Source organism: Lacerta agilis, chromosome 15 (genome assembly GCF_009819535.1).
Source record: "Lacerta agilis isolate rLacAgi1 chromosome 15, rLacAgi1.pri, whole genome shotgun sequence".
NCBI lineage: Eukaryota > Metazoa > Chordata > Lepidosauria > Squamata > Lacertidae > Lacerta > Lacerta agilis.
Genome location: NC_046326.1, coordinates 35877124 through 35893551, shown reverse-complemented (window position 1 = coordinate 35893551; position 16428 = coordinate 35877124). Strand labels below are relative to the sequence as shown.

Sequence of the window (16428 nt, the reverse complement as noted above, 5' to 3'; positions counted from 1 at the left end):
TGAAGTTTGCCAGCAATATAGGCCTGCCCTCAATCTGCTGGAGTGGAGAAAGGAGGAGGAGAAGTGCAACTCCTTCTCTCCTCCATACTGAAATGGGTGACCTCTGAAATCAGGCAACAGTTGAGGCAAATAGTGCTTAACTGGAGAGACCCCACACCAGTTTATAAGGTATACAATCCAACTTCTGGTGATGCCTTACCCGCCAGATCAGTCTGCGGTGTCTGGTACAGCTTAGTAAACTCGTCCGGATAGTTTTCCACCCAGTTCCAAAATGCCTGCAGAATATTGGCACACAGGTCATAAAAGCACAGTTAGTTCACGGAATTTATTTTGTTCATGAGCAACGGTGACAAGCGATACAGTCGTCACCTTTCCAGTTTCATCTGGCAAAGCTCTCAGAGCCACTTCACTCTCTACAGACCACATGGTCTTGTGTGGCCCTACCTGGAGATGCTGGGGAGTGTACCTGCATGCAAAGCAGATGCTCTGAAACTGAGCTGCAGACAAAATTTGTGGGGAATATGGCTATCAATGCCTACTAGTCACAATGGCTGTATGCTAACTCCAAGGTAAGAGACTCTATGCTTCTGAATACCAGTTGCTTAGGGAACAACACCAGGAGAGGACTATTGTGCCCATGCCCTCCTTGTGGGTTTCCCTGAAGAGGTATTTGGCTGGTTACTGCGGACAAAGAGGAAAACAGACTAGGTGAGTTCTTAGTGTGATCCAGCTGCAGGGATGCTCTTCTGAGAAACAAAAAATGAAGATTTTTCAATAGTTTTGCATGGCCTGATTCAGGCTTGCCCCTTCCAGCAGAAAAAGTACTGGGTATGCACTCCAGTACCACAAAAACCCGCAACAACCTATGAGCAGACACCTACGTTCTTGCAGCTTCTGAAGACTTACAAGCCAGGAGGAAACTTGCCTTTTCAAGACTGTTGATAACCGCCAGTTGTGCTACTTTCTTGAGGGCTTTAAATTTAAAGGCCGTTTCTGTGAAAACAAGAAAAAAATTCCACTCGTACAATATGCAAGATGACAATAATGCTACGGAAACTGTCTGAGAATCACCTAAACAGCCACCCAAGTAGCAACTGCTGCATCATGGCCCATTATTTTTATACTGTACTTCAAAATCAGGGTTCGGAATTAGCAGAACGCCAGGCACATTTTGCACCTAAAGATTCTCCATTTGCGAGCACCTCAAAAGGTCTAGGTGCCATTTTTTGCACCTGGCTGACGCTCAAGGATTACTGAAATGTATGTGCTTTTAGAAGCCTTGAAGTATTTGTTATGGATAGACAATATGTTAAGGAGTTTAACAATAAAGAGTAGCGTGTTTTGAAAACTGAAGTATGGTACAAATATTTTTATTGTACGCACCAAGTTAAACATGTATTAACAATTTCTGTAAAAATGTGGTATTAACAATGTGTATTGTGTATTAGTTCATGCTTATCAAAATAATAAATAAAAAGTGTTGCTGACCCCCTTCCCCCCCACCAAAAATGGCGACTAGACATTCTGTTTTGGCGCCCACAACCCAGGTCCCAGGAGCCATTTGGCTCCTAGCTTTTGTATCCCAGTTTCTAACACTGCTTCAAATCAGTATCTTGAACTAATGAAATAAATTACAGTACTTGACTATTATTATGGAGACCATTGTGGTGGTGAGGTCAATGTTTGTACATTAAGATCTCCTGGACAGACTCCTTGACATCCCTCCAATATCTGAAATGTATTTGAGTGGAAATTAGGGGGGGGGGCGGTTGTGGTGGTGCCTCAGTTATGGAACTGGTATTGCTGCGAAACCCCCTCTCCTCCTCCCACTTGTGATGGCCTTCCATCTCTATGTGAAGATCGTGGGTGTTTTGTTTGTTCATTTGCAAACATGAGGTCCTTAAAATAAGCTAGTTTTTAATTTCCTTAAACATGTGTTTTATCCATTGTTTTATTCCTCTGTGTTTGAGATTTATTTTATTTTATTGATATTTTAATTTGCTGCAAGCCACCTTGAGCACTAAAAATGAAAAGGTGGGGTGGAAGAAAAAGTAATAAACTTTAATAACAAAAGCAGCAGCCAGGAAACTCCTGAACTGCACCTCAGCTGGGTTTAGACTTCTTTTTCATCTCAGTCCAAGAATATCCCCAACTCCAGCCAGCTGTTAACAGGAGGGTAATAGTACTAACATATCAACTTTAAAAAGTAAAAATCAAGGCCAAACTGAATGATAAAGTAAAAAGTGAAATCACGAGGTGGCAAAAGAGAGAGAGAATGCAGATTTTACTGGAATCATGGCACCCGACTTTGTGCCATATTCTTGATGCATCCTCAAAACCACTACCTATCCAGCACAGACAAATTTGCAGGTATCATACAGTTACCTGCAAATTTTCTCCCTCATGTGCAAGCAGCAGCTATAGGGAGGCTAGCAAAGATTATTTGTAACCCACTTTTAGGTTTCTGCAAACCACTTAAGAGGTTTTCTTACAAAACAAGTGGCATATGAATTCTGTCAAATTAAAAATAAAACAAATAATAGAAGGCAATACAAAAATAGCTTACAACAAACACCCCCACCCCCAGATAATAAGAACTAAAAACTGTGTGCCCTGAAGGAAGGCAGAAGCCAGGGCAACTAAAAGCCAAGGTGATAGTACCAAGAGCTGCTGAAGTAGGCCTGAGAATATTTTGCACCATTTGTTTGTGTTAATATTTTATTTGTAAATTGCCTTAGTGCTTTGGCACAGCTCACATTTCAACAAACCACAAACAACATCTAGACTATGATTATGCACAGGCAATTATTAGTCAAGCTAGAATCTTCAGTGGTGGCCAAACGTGGCCCTCCAGCTGTTTTGGGACTACAACTCCCATCATCCCTAGCTAACAGGACCAGTGGTCAGGGATGATGGGAATTGTAGCCCCAAAACAGCTGGCGGGCCAAGTTTGGCCATCACTGAGCTAGATCAATAGGAGAAACTGTAGCACCCTGTCCATAAGGATATATACTTTGGAGCAAGACCCACTGATTTCAACGGAATAACCCCTCTCATCAGGAACTATCTAAAGGCTCATCACTTACCTTGCAGTATACGCTTTAGTTTAGCACAGTCGACACTGATGTACTGTAAGAGTTCAATGTCATGAACATCAGCATTGTCTTCAGAGCACACAGTCAATTCCTGCAATCTGCAAAAAACAAGCAGCTTTTCAAAATTGATGGACTTTTGACAATAATGGAGGGAGAGGGGAGAATATGAAATGACAATGCACTCAGATGTTTAGGACAGCCAGAGTTGGTCAAATGCACAAAGGCAACACAGTCATGCTTTGGATTTTAAAGATTCAGAACTTGCCAAGTACGAGGATTCAACAGAACTATTTTCCCCCCATATGCCATTAACATGGTCAAGTTAAGATGGTTATTTACCACGGATATTGCATCATGTGAGGAAGGTGCTGCCTACACATTTAAATCCAGATTCCTGTTGCCTCCCTTGCCCTTCTTAAGGTGCAGAAATCATGCAAGATAGGTGTCCACAGGTAGTGCTTACATCAAACATTAACATTAAACATGTGGGAGCACATACTCACTCCCCTGGCCATACAAAAAAAAATCACCCGTGCATTAAGTGCCTGAAACAGGCTTTCATTTTATGAGGCCAGGGGACAAAAGCAGTATGGGCTAGTCTGTGCTAGCTAATCTCCAAATCATGTTATTAATTTACCAAATTGTGTTATTAATTTTTTAATGCATGAGCCTGAGGGGGACACGTGTCCATGTGCATTTGAAGTCCACCTCAATATGCTAGAGGACTTCACCTGAGCATAGATCTGAGTTGATTGTGAAGTTATTCGCAGCTTCACAGCCTATTCTGTCAAAAAACAAACCAACCCCATGGTGCCTCACTGCCCTACCTTGCCTTGACCCTAATGAATTCAATTAGCCAAGAAGTCTTAAGTGCATCTCACAGATTCTTCTACCACCCACACCACACACTTGGTGATTCAGCACTTTGGCCCACATGCAACTAATAACTAAATCATGTGTTGAGAGCAAGCTGAGAAACTGCTTTGCTCGGTCTTAAATCTACAGATGTGTGTGCGCGACATGATACGTAACTTCCAGCACCAACCAGCAAGGGAGCTCTTCATTTCATCTACGTGGAGAAAAACTTAACTCTGGCATGACATGGGAATGTGCCAGGAATTCAAAAGCATGGGTCACAGGACCCACAACGCTAACTACCTGCACCACTGAACATGCCCCTCCCCGGGCCAAATAACCCATAGGGACAAGCAATGAATGGCCAAATGTTTAAATTAATTTCTGAGCAAGAACATCATTTGAAACCATTTCTCTCTTTCATGATCCCCTCCCAGGTCCATGCAGCCAAGAACAGGAAATATGAGACCGAACAACACTCAGAAGTTAGTTCAAGGAGAGGTTTTTATTTAATTGTTTCTGACTATTCCCCATAAAGGAAATGCAGTGTCTCCCGTTTTGTATCTAACTACTCTCCATCAAGCCATTTAGCAAAAAAAAAAGAAAACCCACATCCTCCAGAGCTGGCTGCCAAGAACAACTCCTTGGAACAGAGGTTATGAAAAGGCCCTTAAAATTTAGTTGAGGTACCCTTTAATTGCAGGACTTTCTACCTGCTCACTAGAGACTGATGTTGCTCCTATGCTCTCTACTTCTGGATCCAAAATCCACATAGGGGAACATAGGAAGCTGCCTTATACCTTAAACGATTTGCCCAATTGGACCAGCACTGTCTCCTCTGAGTGGCAGCTGTTCTTGAGCAGGAAGATTCTCTTATGTCAGGGATTGAACCATGCTACCACAGAGCTCTAATTTGTCCCCCTATGAAACATTCCTACTAATGAAATATCCATCTTCAGCTTCGTTGGTTTCCAATTCTTTAGATCTGACTTGATGCAAAGCCTTCTAAATGAATCAAAATTAATAACCTACACCTGCATTCAAAGAGATGGCGCAACAGCCCACAAGTGGAAGGAAGGAGTAGAAATAGACTACTGTATATTAGGTCAAAAGAGACTTGACACTCAGAAGCTCAATCAACCACATTGATTTTAACTTTCCTTGAGATGTGTTGATATTTATACATGATAGAGGCTGACTGGGGTCAGAAAATTTTGACAAGGTTTTAAATGGGAGTGGCTGGGGAAACCCAGCCAGATGGGCAGGGTGTAAATAAAATAAAATAATAATAATAATAATAATAATAATAATAATAATAATAATTAGGGCCTTCTAGGAACGATAGAGAAAGTAGCATCTTTCACTCACTCACTCACCTGGTGGAGATGCGGCTGAAGACAGCGTTGAAATTGTTGCAGCTGAGAGAAAAGAGAACTCCAGAGGCAGAATTGCGAAGCTCTGCTGCGTGTTGATTCCCTTCACGGTAGGTGTGGATAAAGTGACAGATCTCCGGCAACAACTGCTTGACCAGCATCGTCTCATCGAGCCTCATAGTGTCCTTTGGTTGCTATGAGGACAGTTTGTATGTGACTGCCTGCCTGAAGCGTTTTCACAGTTCTCTTCCCCCATTGTTAGTAACCCAGGAAATCTGCTCCACTCACAAGCTAACACAGTATTTTGTAAACAAGATGCATGTGTTTGAACTCATGAGACACATCTTGCCAGGCTGTGGGGAAATGCTGCGCATGAACCAGCCACATCTGTCACAATAACTTACAGCAGGGTGTTATAATGACCCTTGCCTTGAGGAACCCTTAATGTGGCTGGGGAAAAGGTCACTGCGATCCTTTTGTTATGTCCCTGCAGAAGCAGCTCTCTATCCTTTGCCTTGGCCGCCTTCCTCCTCTTGAACCTGCCTGTGCCTCAAAATCTGCATCAGAAGCCCTTTTCTGCCTGCCAGCAATTAATGGGGTGAGCAAGCAGGAAAAGGGTCTTTTCAGTGGTGGCACCCCTATATCTCAGTTTAGATGCCAAGTTAAAGACTTTTTAACTGATTTTAGCTCCATAGTTTAATGTTTTCTATCAATTTTAACTGTATTTTGTTATTTATTTTTTCCCCTGTCGTAAAACTATGCAACTTTAAATAGATGTCCTGCAGCTCCATCTTGCCCATCACACCTTGCTGTGAGGAAGGACCTTTCTTAAGATCGAGGCATAGGCAAGTGGCCTGAATGGTTCTTAACAAGTACCCCTGCAACAGTCATAGCCACTGACCCACACAGCCTCTGCAGGCTGGCAGATGCAACGGAGGGGGGTGGGGCAGTGGGAAGGAGGGTACACAACATCGATCCACTACCTGAGGCAAGGGTCACCTTGCCTAATGGGTGGACCCTGCACACGGTACAGAGAAGGGGAGTCGTGTGCTCGAACCAATGCTCTGCTGCTCAGAGAAGGACAGGAACATGCTGCGGGTCTCAAGACTGAATTTATAGATTGTCTGTAAGTATGTTTACACAGGTGTCAAATGACAAACCATGAACTATTCCGTCTGCAATGGCTTGGAAAGCGATCTTTTAAAACCAGTATGGGGAATCACAAGCAGCTTACAGATGATCTCATTACACTAAGCTTGGAACTGTGTGAAGGAAACCCTCAGGAATAAACAAAGACTCTTAGATTTCACCAGAGCCCAAGTTTGGCTTTACAGTTTTGCAGAAAGAGCTAAACCACTAACTGCATTCCCAAGGTTGTAAAAGAGGAAAAAAGCAGACAGCCTCAAGGAACAGAGTTAAGTGAAAATAGGATCACTTTTCTGGAAACCTCAGGCCTGCATTCCCACTGGAAGTTTAGACAAAGTTAACTAATGTAAACTAGGAAGCACCTGCAAAAGTCATCTTTAGCAGCCAGAGAGTAAGCTCCATTATCTGTGTACAAAACTAAGCCAGATCTCAGGCGGACTTATGTTTAAAGTTTTAAACTTTTAAAGCGAAAAAGTCTTATTTCTTTGCAACGGCTGAGCCACAAGTAAAACACAAAAGTTCCTTCTTTTTTCTTTTTCCTGTACCAAGCTGCATCAATACACATTTTTGATGCAATATTTAGAGCCAAAGATACCAAAAAAATTTAAGTTTGCTTTTCAAGTCCAACCTAATTTTCCTTTCCAGAATTAGTCACATTTAAAAAAAAAAAAAAGCACACACATTCAGGAATTAGTTAGAAAGTTGCATCCATTTCCTGATGCATTGGCAAAAAGGCAAACAAGTATCAGCAATCAGCTGGAGGACTTGGCTCTCTACCCTGCAAATTGCTGCCACGAAAATGCTATTAGCCCACTTGTCTACATTTTCTAGACAGTTGTTTGTAGCACTGCAACAGTTTGAAACCGTCCATTTACAAAAAAATAATAATCCTTGATTGCCTGGAAGTCACTTCTACATTATTTTAATTAAATTTATTTGGTATGTAGCTCAACACATAAAGAAGTTAAAACACACCATAGTTCAAATGCATTTGGAGGCCACTTCTCAAGCATAACAGGGGAGCAACTTTTTACAAATCTGACATATTATCATCAAGAACATGACTATTTCAGAAGACAGACATTTCACACATCTTCACGGTTAGATTGTCTATGTAGAATTTGCAAAGGCAACCAATTGTTAAGCAGGCTACTCACCCCAGCAAGACATTTTTCCAGTGTATCCAATATAATCAGTTGAGAAAGATACAAGTTCTTTTCAGCAGCTTCTCCAAATATTCTCTGGGGTGGGGGAGGTAGAACACAGGAAACCAATTAAGTTCTCATTACAAATATGGATTTGCTTTCCATCATCCCACATAGTGGGTGGTATTCAGTTAAGTAGACCCACTGAAATTAATAGGTCTAACTTACGTCATGGCCATTGAATTCAGTGGGTCTACTCTGAGTAAAACTTTGCTGTATACCACCCAACAGGTTGCATTCAGTGTTAGTCCTACTCAGAGTAGACCCATTTAAATTAATGTGCATGACTAACGTAGGCCTATAAATCTCAGTGGGCCTACTCTGAGAATAAATTAGCTGGATACAATCCAATGCTTCCCAGATGAGCATCAGGAGACCAGTAAATTATTTTGTTTCTTGAGAACTTCAGCAAGATCTGGAGTCCCTGAGGTTAATTTATTCAATCGAGACATTTCTATACCACCCATCAACCAAGCTTGCTGGACAGTTACAAACTTAGAATCAGAAAATACAACCCCAAAATTTGTGGGAATGTTTAGGAGTGTGGATGAGTATATATTATTTATATATCTCAATCCCAGCTTGTGTGAGCAAGCTCCAAACTTAGCAGAGTTTACATTCCCTTTTAAAACACAGCAGGAAAACGTTTGCATAGGCTTGCTTAAGCCAGCTATATTCCTGGTATATTCCCCTTGTTCCCTCTTAAAAGTAAAGATACAATACAGTACTGATTATTAGATATAATAGAGTTTACTCACGTACATCCAAGAGTCACAGTACAGGCTACAAGGAGGCATATAAACTTAGATAAATGTATTTACATGTGGTGAAGCTGCTTCCATAAGGGAACAGCCTTCACCCCTGCTTCTCTCAGCTGCAGGCTGAGAGAGCATCCTGCTTCTTCAAAAGATGAGGCAAAATGGACAGTCTTCTTTCGGATCTTCCTCCCAGGTAAGACCACACCTACTTCTGGTTCCTGTAACTCAGTCCAGGTAAGCAGGAAGTTAAGCCTGGAGGACTGAGTTACCTTCATGTCCTCTCTAGGAGTGTTGTGTTTGGCTGCTCTGTGTTTACATCCCACAAAATTGACAAATAATATTTGTATTCAGACAGCGACCATTTTGTGAGTGTCCAATTGATGCATTTCCTATTTTGTCCATACTGAAAACTACGGTCACCAGTTTCAGAATAACCTAAAATAATCAATTTCAGACCATGGTCTAAAAACCTAGTTTGTTCCAAATGTAATGGGAATGCATAGCTAGTTAGAGGCTTCCTGTTTTAACCACAGCTCATTCAAAGGGTTCCCATGTCTGTGCAGATCTTGGCTTCATAAGGGCGGCTGCAATGGTCCAAACTGGGCCAACATCATTTGTCCTGGTTACACATAAGACAGGACTGATCTAGTTTGATCTTGTTTTAAAGAAGCTTGTTATTTCCAACCAGGGAGGGGAGCATTTTTAATCAACAGCACTGCATATAGGAAATCAATGTATCAGTGTGTTTGCCAAGTACCAACGGAACCACTGGCATCCAATATCCACTGGTAACTGGGCAAGCAAACACACATATTTCCTTCCCAACCTAAGGTTCCTTCATCTCCTGCTTTCCCCGCCTACAATAAGCCTATTAAGGGCAAGAGAATAGCACTTACCATATTGTTAACATTTTTTAATATATTGGTGAGGCCACTGATGACCAAGGAAAACTTGTACTTTGAAATATTGATGAGACATTCCTTGTTATGTTCCGTGCTGACTTTGGTGTGGGTATTCTGTTGACTAGCTTTGATTGGTAGCTGCAGGTGAGGGGGAGAAAGAAAAACAGTAAGCATTCACTTAGAAGAAAACTTCCAGAGCTCCAGTGTGTTACACTAAAGGCTTTTTTCTTTAACTTTTCATGCAAGAGCTCTTTGGGTATCCCCAAAACCAACATGGTGGCAGTTTTCAGCTCTTCCCCACCACCCCCATTTAAACAAGCATGGGAAGTGTATGCAAATGTTCATGTTCAGATACAACACTAAACCATGAACAAGCCTAAATTTCTCCTGGACTTGCATGTTCTCTCACTTTCTGCTCCTCCTATTGCAGTAGCAGGAGGAGATGCTCAGAAGCTTTTACTTTTGCTTTAACTAAAAGGTCCAAACTTGCTCTCTTGAGAGGAGAAGGAGCAAATCAGAGGGGAGGTCAGGCTCATTCACATAGTGCTAAATCACAATTTAATGTTGCATCTGAACAAAGCCACTGGATTTTCCCATCTTAAAATATTCACACGTATTCAAATCAACAGTTTTCTAGTAAAAAAAATTAACTGTAGCATTTAAAGAACATGAACAGTGCAATCCTATGCATTTCTACTCAGAACTAAGCCACCCTACGTTAAATAGGATGTACGCCCAATTAAGTGTGTATAACAGGTGTGGAGGAGTTTTGGCCCTCCAGATGTTGCTGAGCTCCATCTCCTATTAGCCCCAGCAAGCACGGTCCATACCCAGGCATGATGAGAGTTGTAGTTCAGCAACATCTGGATGGCCAAAGGTTCCCCAAACTGACAGTATAAGATTGCAGTCTAACGCTGCGTACACTCTATACCTTTAAAGCACATTTGAAGCACAGTTTCCCCCTCAAAGAATTATGGGAACTGTAGTTTGTTAAGAGTTGCTGGGAATCGTAACTCTGTGAGGGAAAACTACAATGCCCAGAATTCTTTGAGGGGGGGGAAACATGCTTTAAAAGTATAGTGTGTACGTATGCAGCCTAAGTGTGCTTTACTGTTCAATTACTTAGTTATTGGAAAGAACTTCTGACATGTTTATACGGCATGTGCAATTAAAGCATGGCCTTCTAAAATAAGCAGGCACCTTAATTTTAACCTGCCATAGCAAAAGCACCATGAGCCTCTGTGAATGGGACAAGCCCCAGCCATGTGAGATTGTCCACAACAGGATAACACATATGTTCAACTTTCTCAGACCCTAGGTGCACCCTGAACCCCACCCACCCTGGAAAAAAACTAACTGCGCTCTTCCTTCCTTCCTTCCACCATCCATGCCTATCTTTCTCCTCCCCTCCACCCTGAGAACAATCTGAAAGAACATGAAGCTGTTCTTCTGGGGAAACTAATCAGATTTGATCCTGACAGTTGCCTGGATGGGAGACCACCTGGGAACCATAGCTAAGCTGCTCTGAGTTCACCACAGGAACTCGTTTTAGTAATTTATGCTATAAACTCGTTGAATAAAGCAATTAATTTCCTCCCCGTTTCCTGCCTACTTATGACTGGGGGGGGAGAGACCAAAGAAAACGAAAATGGTGGTAGTGCTGATGCGACCCACCTTGCTAGGTTCCAAGGACCACAGCCAATACAAACAGGGCTGAGAAAGGAACAGCTGGGAGTCTTAAAATGTGCTCCCCGTTATTCCTTAGCAAATGGGGCTTGCCTTCGCCACCAGTTTGGAACTGGCTTGTTTCCAACCAGCAAGCATAGTTTGCATTAACCACAGTTTGTTGGATCAGATGACATTATAAACAAAAATGGAAGCGAAAGCCTCTGAGCTCCTCCTCATGGTTGCACCAGAGGAGATGCAGGGGTGGGGGAGCGCATGAGCCCAAGGCTTGCTGTGGGTCACTTCTGTCATGTTATACCATGGTCCAAATGCAGCTGTTGTGGCCTGAGATATCCCATACAGGAAATGGCTATTGTCAGATGCACTTCATCATTGAAATTAGAATCAAAGAGTAACTCTTGAGTTGCATTTCACTACCTGACTTTTGTAACCTACTGCAGAGGTATTGGGCAAAATGTGTTTCTACCAATGTTTAGCTTCTCTCTGAACTGCTATCAGTTAAAATTCAAAAGTTCGGAAGTCCCAACAGCAGCACAGATAAGACTTGAAATGACTCCACAAATCCAAGATATTAATCCTGCTCCGTGAACACTAGACACTTTGTTTTAAGCTGCATCCATAAATTCTTCAAAAGGTCACAGACCAATCATTTCCCTCATGCGTCATTTACCAGTCAGTTGGTCTCAATTGTTGAATAAAACCTTGCAGAAAACCCCACTTTGAGGAAGTTTTACTTTTGATCAAAGCCAACAGCTTTTTGATGGAAGCAGCACACAACAAGACACAAAGTGCACTTACAAAAAAAAAAGTATTTCACACAAAGTGGGGATGGTTAATCAGCGAAAACATAATGAAACTGTTTTCCTTTGCTTTCTGTTAAAACCTCTGAACACTGGAGACCTCCAGCTGAATCGCTGTAAGGAACCACTTCCTTTATCAGCATCTACTGTACTATTATCACCAGTTGCAAACTTAGTAGTGCACTGGATAAGTTTCAGCCACTCTCAATGTACTCCTCTGCTAGAATTTAATTCCCACAGCTGCTATTCCCTGAGACATGAGCATACATGTGGGACATGGAGTTGCAGCCTAATTTCTGTCTACTAGTCTACTTTCTCCATGAAGCCAGACAGATGGATAAGAATAAAAATGCTTCTCACCAGATTGCTAAGTCTTGGTCAGAGCAGTTCCCAAGGTTCGAGACCCATGAAAATTAGTTCACTTGTATATATTACGTAACTTTATGCCATGCTTATTCTGACTTTTCTTGAGGAAACTTGTCACCAATAAATGCCTATCTACTTACTTTTTTAAATGAAGGGAGACATTTCTACAACTCTTCCTAGAAAGGGGGGAGTGTACACCCAAAATGTTAAAGAACTTCCAAAGAACCTGAAATTTACCTAGCCCCACAACACAATGGTTACTAAAATAATCCCAAAGGAAGCTTTTGTAAATCTCTTTAAAATGGAAGGGAGCAAAGAAGTATACTCAATACTCCAATACTCAATACTCAAGCCACAGGCCAGCTTAAAGCTGAAATTTGGTAAGCACTTAGTCCCAGTTACACTGATCAGACAATTCTGAATATTGGATATTTGCATACCTAACTGGGAAAACACGAGAGCATAAAGTCTACCTCGCAAGAAGAGCCAGTGTGTAAGCCACATATGAGCTGGAATGCCAGGATCTGAAAATTCCATTACCTCTTCACCAGATTCAGATTTTTTTTTTATTTTGGAAAGTAGAGAGGTGGCTCCCAGGAACCATAATCTAAACTTGCATGATTCACACTTTATTTCAGAGTATATATGACAATGGTTTGTTTATGTGTGTGTTTTTAAAAAGCTGCAACTCAAGACTACTTCCCAAATGAGCAACCACGAAGCAGCTATGAAGGCACAACCAAGGACTGTTGCCAATTTCTGTCTGTTTATCAGTACCTCTCGCTCCTATATGATCAGGCTTGTCAGGAACACAACAGGGCCTTTACAGCAGTGACCCCTCATCTTTTCAACTCCCTCTCCCTGTAGATATGTTTGTGAGGGGCTCCCTCCTCTGAAGATTTCTTTTTTTAACCCACCTTTGGTTAGGGTTCCAGTGCAATTTAAAACTTGCTTTTATATTTTTTAATTTAATTTCTATATTGTCCTTTATCCAAGGATCACAGGGCACCTTATAATATAAATACACACCAAACAAAAACAATACATCTCACAATAATCTGGTGGTGCAATCTAGCTAGAAACATGACATATGCCAACGGGGGGAAAAGCCTAATTTTATAAGTTTGATCAAAAGATATCATGTCCTTCTGTCCACAGCAATAGCCCAGAAAGTCCCATTTAAAAAGAAACTGAATTTACTTCCAAGAAAGCAATGTAAGTGAAAGATCCTACTAGGACAGTAATTTCCAGCAACTTCTGTTTGCAAGGGAAATCACATCTTTTGTAGATCACTTTGAGAGCTTTGGCTGAAGTGTAGCTAGTGAATGCCTTAAATAAATAAAATACTTTGGGGGGAATTTACTAGCATGAGAAATTAGCTCATCATTAGAACGTGTCATTCTTCCAAAGTAGGAAATAATTCCCACAATATCTCTTTCTTTAAAGATAGCATAGCAGCTACGGGAAAGTGTTTGAAAAGTTTAAGTCCATAACTCCTATTGCGTTAGCCATCTCAATTCCACAAGGAAAATGACAAATCTTATGGTATTTCACACAAGCAGTATGCCCCATTTCCCATACATTACTGCCCCCTTTCACATGGAACAAGGATGAAGTCTGCCATGTTAATACCCATCTAGCTGAATGGAAGGAAGTGAAAAGTGATGCATGATGGGGCGAAATTATGGGGCCAGAACTGGCACTGACCAATTGTTGTATCCTTAGGGTTGTAGTGGGCAGCTCAAGGAAAATGCTGATATTGTGTGCAGAAACTGGTAAAAATTTGAACTTCGTGTTAGAGATTCATTAGGAAAGGAAGTTAAAATAAAACTGCCAATGTTGTAATGCCACAATACAAATCTATGGTGTGATGTGTATAGCTCTGGTTGTTTGCCACTGCTCAAAAAGAACACAGCAGAGCAGGAGAAGGTTTACTAAATTACCAGGGAGATAGAACAGCTCTCCTATGAGAAAAGACAACGTTTGGGCTTTTGGCTTAGTAAAAAAGGGAATAAGTAACAACAATGTGATAGAGGTGCGTAAAATTATGAACTGTGTGGAGAAAGTGGACATAGAGGTTTTCTTTCTTTCTCAAAACGCTAGATGCTGAATATTGGAAAATTCAGGACAGACCAAGGGGAAGACTTCTTCATGCACTGGACAGTTAACCTATGGAATTCAATGCTGCAAGATGAAGTGATGGCCTCCAACCAGAACTGTTTCAAAAGACGATTAGACAGATTCATGGAGGAAAAGACTATCAGTGGCTACTGATAGTCATGATGTGCTGCCTAGGATTAGAAGCATTATGCCTCTGAATACCACCTGCTGAGAATTTTGGGTAGGGGGAGACCTACTGTGCTCATGGTTGCTTAGGGACTTCCAAGAGGCACCTGTTTGGCCAACAGGATAGTCGACTAGCAGGACTCTTCTGCCCAGAATGTCACAAAACAAAGCTCTCTTTCAATGGATTGCTTTAAAATGGATCCAGTAGACCACTCATAAGGGCAGTTCCATAATTATCTCAAGTTAGTGTATCCCCTTATTTCCCTCCTCCCAAGTTCAACTCACAAGCAGCAAGTCCCAATTTGTTCAAAAGCTTCAACTAATGTGAGTGGTGCACCCACTCACATTAGTACCCCCTATTCCCATGCTGCATAACTGGGCCTTCACTGGGCCCAGAAGACCCCTTCAATGATCTATAGGATGTCTACCTGTTCTTTCAATCCTACTGCAAACCATCTGTGCACCATTTTCCATACATAAGCACTCCCTTTCACATGGAACAAGGATGAAGTCTGACTACATCTATTGCTGCATCCTTCATTCCACAGGGCTCCCAGTTCCCACATCCAGCAAGAGAAAAGTTCCAATGAGCCAAGATGCTTCCCCTCCTTTTCCCCTCAAAGACCCCAACTTTTACAAATCCAAGAACCATACCTTCCCCAAACCCAAAAATTGAGCCCAATTTCTTCTACATTTTTTCTCTTGAAAGAACCCTAGAAGGGGCAGTTCCTCAACTATCCACTAACAAGCTATCCCACACTGCAATATCACAACAGGTTCCCCACATCCGCAGCAATGTGGGGTGCAGAGTTTTCCAGTGCTTTATTTTTTCAGTGGAAAATGTTCCATTTTGTAAGTTCATTGGGAACAAGAAATGGATGCCAACTGCAAATGCAATGTTAGGCAAACTTAGCATTATCAATGCATTTAGCCTTCTTTACTAAATACAGGTAAAATAAAAATGTTAAACTGGCTAACCCTTGACACTGAAATTTTCCTAATGCAAATTATCCTATGCAAATCACCATATTTTAGGAAAAATATCCAGATAAGCCATATCTTTCTTCCTTTAAGAGGAAAAAGCTGGACTGCATCCAGCTACTTCTTTATTCCATTCAAGGAAGACCTGTTTTCCAGTTCTTTCTTGACTTAAACACACACATCCAACCCTCACAGAGTAGAAATCAATTAGTATAGTTGCCAGCATCCAGCATGGTGCTGATAATGTTGGAGATTCGATGTCCTTAAGGGACAGCTGCATGTTCCTGCATGACAGGGGGAAGGACTAGATGATCCTCAGCATCCCTTCCAACTCTATCCCATGCCATTTCCAAAGAAAAGGAATCCAGCACATCCTTAGAAAGGGCCAGTAAACTCCATCCCACAAGACTGACAAAAAGTACTCTGGTACCTTGCAAACTGGCAGGTTTATTGTGACAGAAGCTTTCAAGGACCACAGCCCACTGTTGTCATATGCACAGCCACCTCTAGACCACGAAAGCTTCTGCCACAACAAATGTTTTAAGTATTTGAGGTGTCATAAGTGTATTTTATTGCAAACCTAAAAATAAAATGCAAAGGCATAACAACAGCTGTTTCTCATCTCCCCTCAAAAGTCACACAGCCCTTCGGTACCACTGATAAAGTGACACCCAACTAGATCAGCTACTGCTCTTCAACTCACCTCCAGGATGCCCAACTACAGCTGTTACTCAAAAGAACAACAACACAGAACTCCAGTGCATCTTTGGCGGGGCAGAGGGAAAAGTGGGATTGCCCCACTAGAAATGAGCTTTAGCACATCATCCACACAACTCAAAGCAGGATGTCAGTAGAGTTCCTAAATGGCCAACACCAACTCTCATCCTTCAAAGACGCCAAGACCACAGTAAGCAACAACCATATATACAATTCCAGTGCAAACTTGATGGGGGAGGGGGAGTGGAAAGATGGATT

At 41.7% G+C, this 16428-nt stretch overlaps 1 protein-coding gene across 3 annotated transcripts in view; it reads right to left on the bottom strand.

Annotated features, from left to right (window-relative positions):
- NF1 (neurofibromin 1) overlaps positions 1-16428 on the bottom strand; it is a 153917-nt gene that overhangs the window by 136535 nt on the left and 954 nt on the right. For all 3 annotated transcript variants that reach the window (XM_033171419.1, XM_033171421.1, XM_033171420.1), the window contains exons 2-7: positions 9329-9472; positions 7627-7710; positions 5327-5517; positions 3087-3193; positions 926-993; positions 200-275 (exon numbers count right to left, since the gene is read on the bottom strand). In XM_033171419.1, coding sequence (XP_033027310.1) covers positions 200-275; positions 926-993; positions 3087-3193; positions 5327-5517; positions 7627-7710; positions 9329-9472 — 670 coding nt within the window. The remainder of the gene's footprint in view (positions 1-199; positions 276-925; positions 994-3086; positions 3194-5326; positions 5518-7626; positions 7711-9328; positions 9473-16428) is intronic.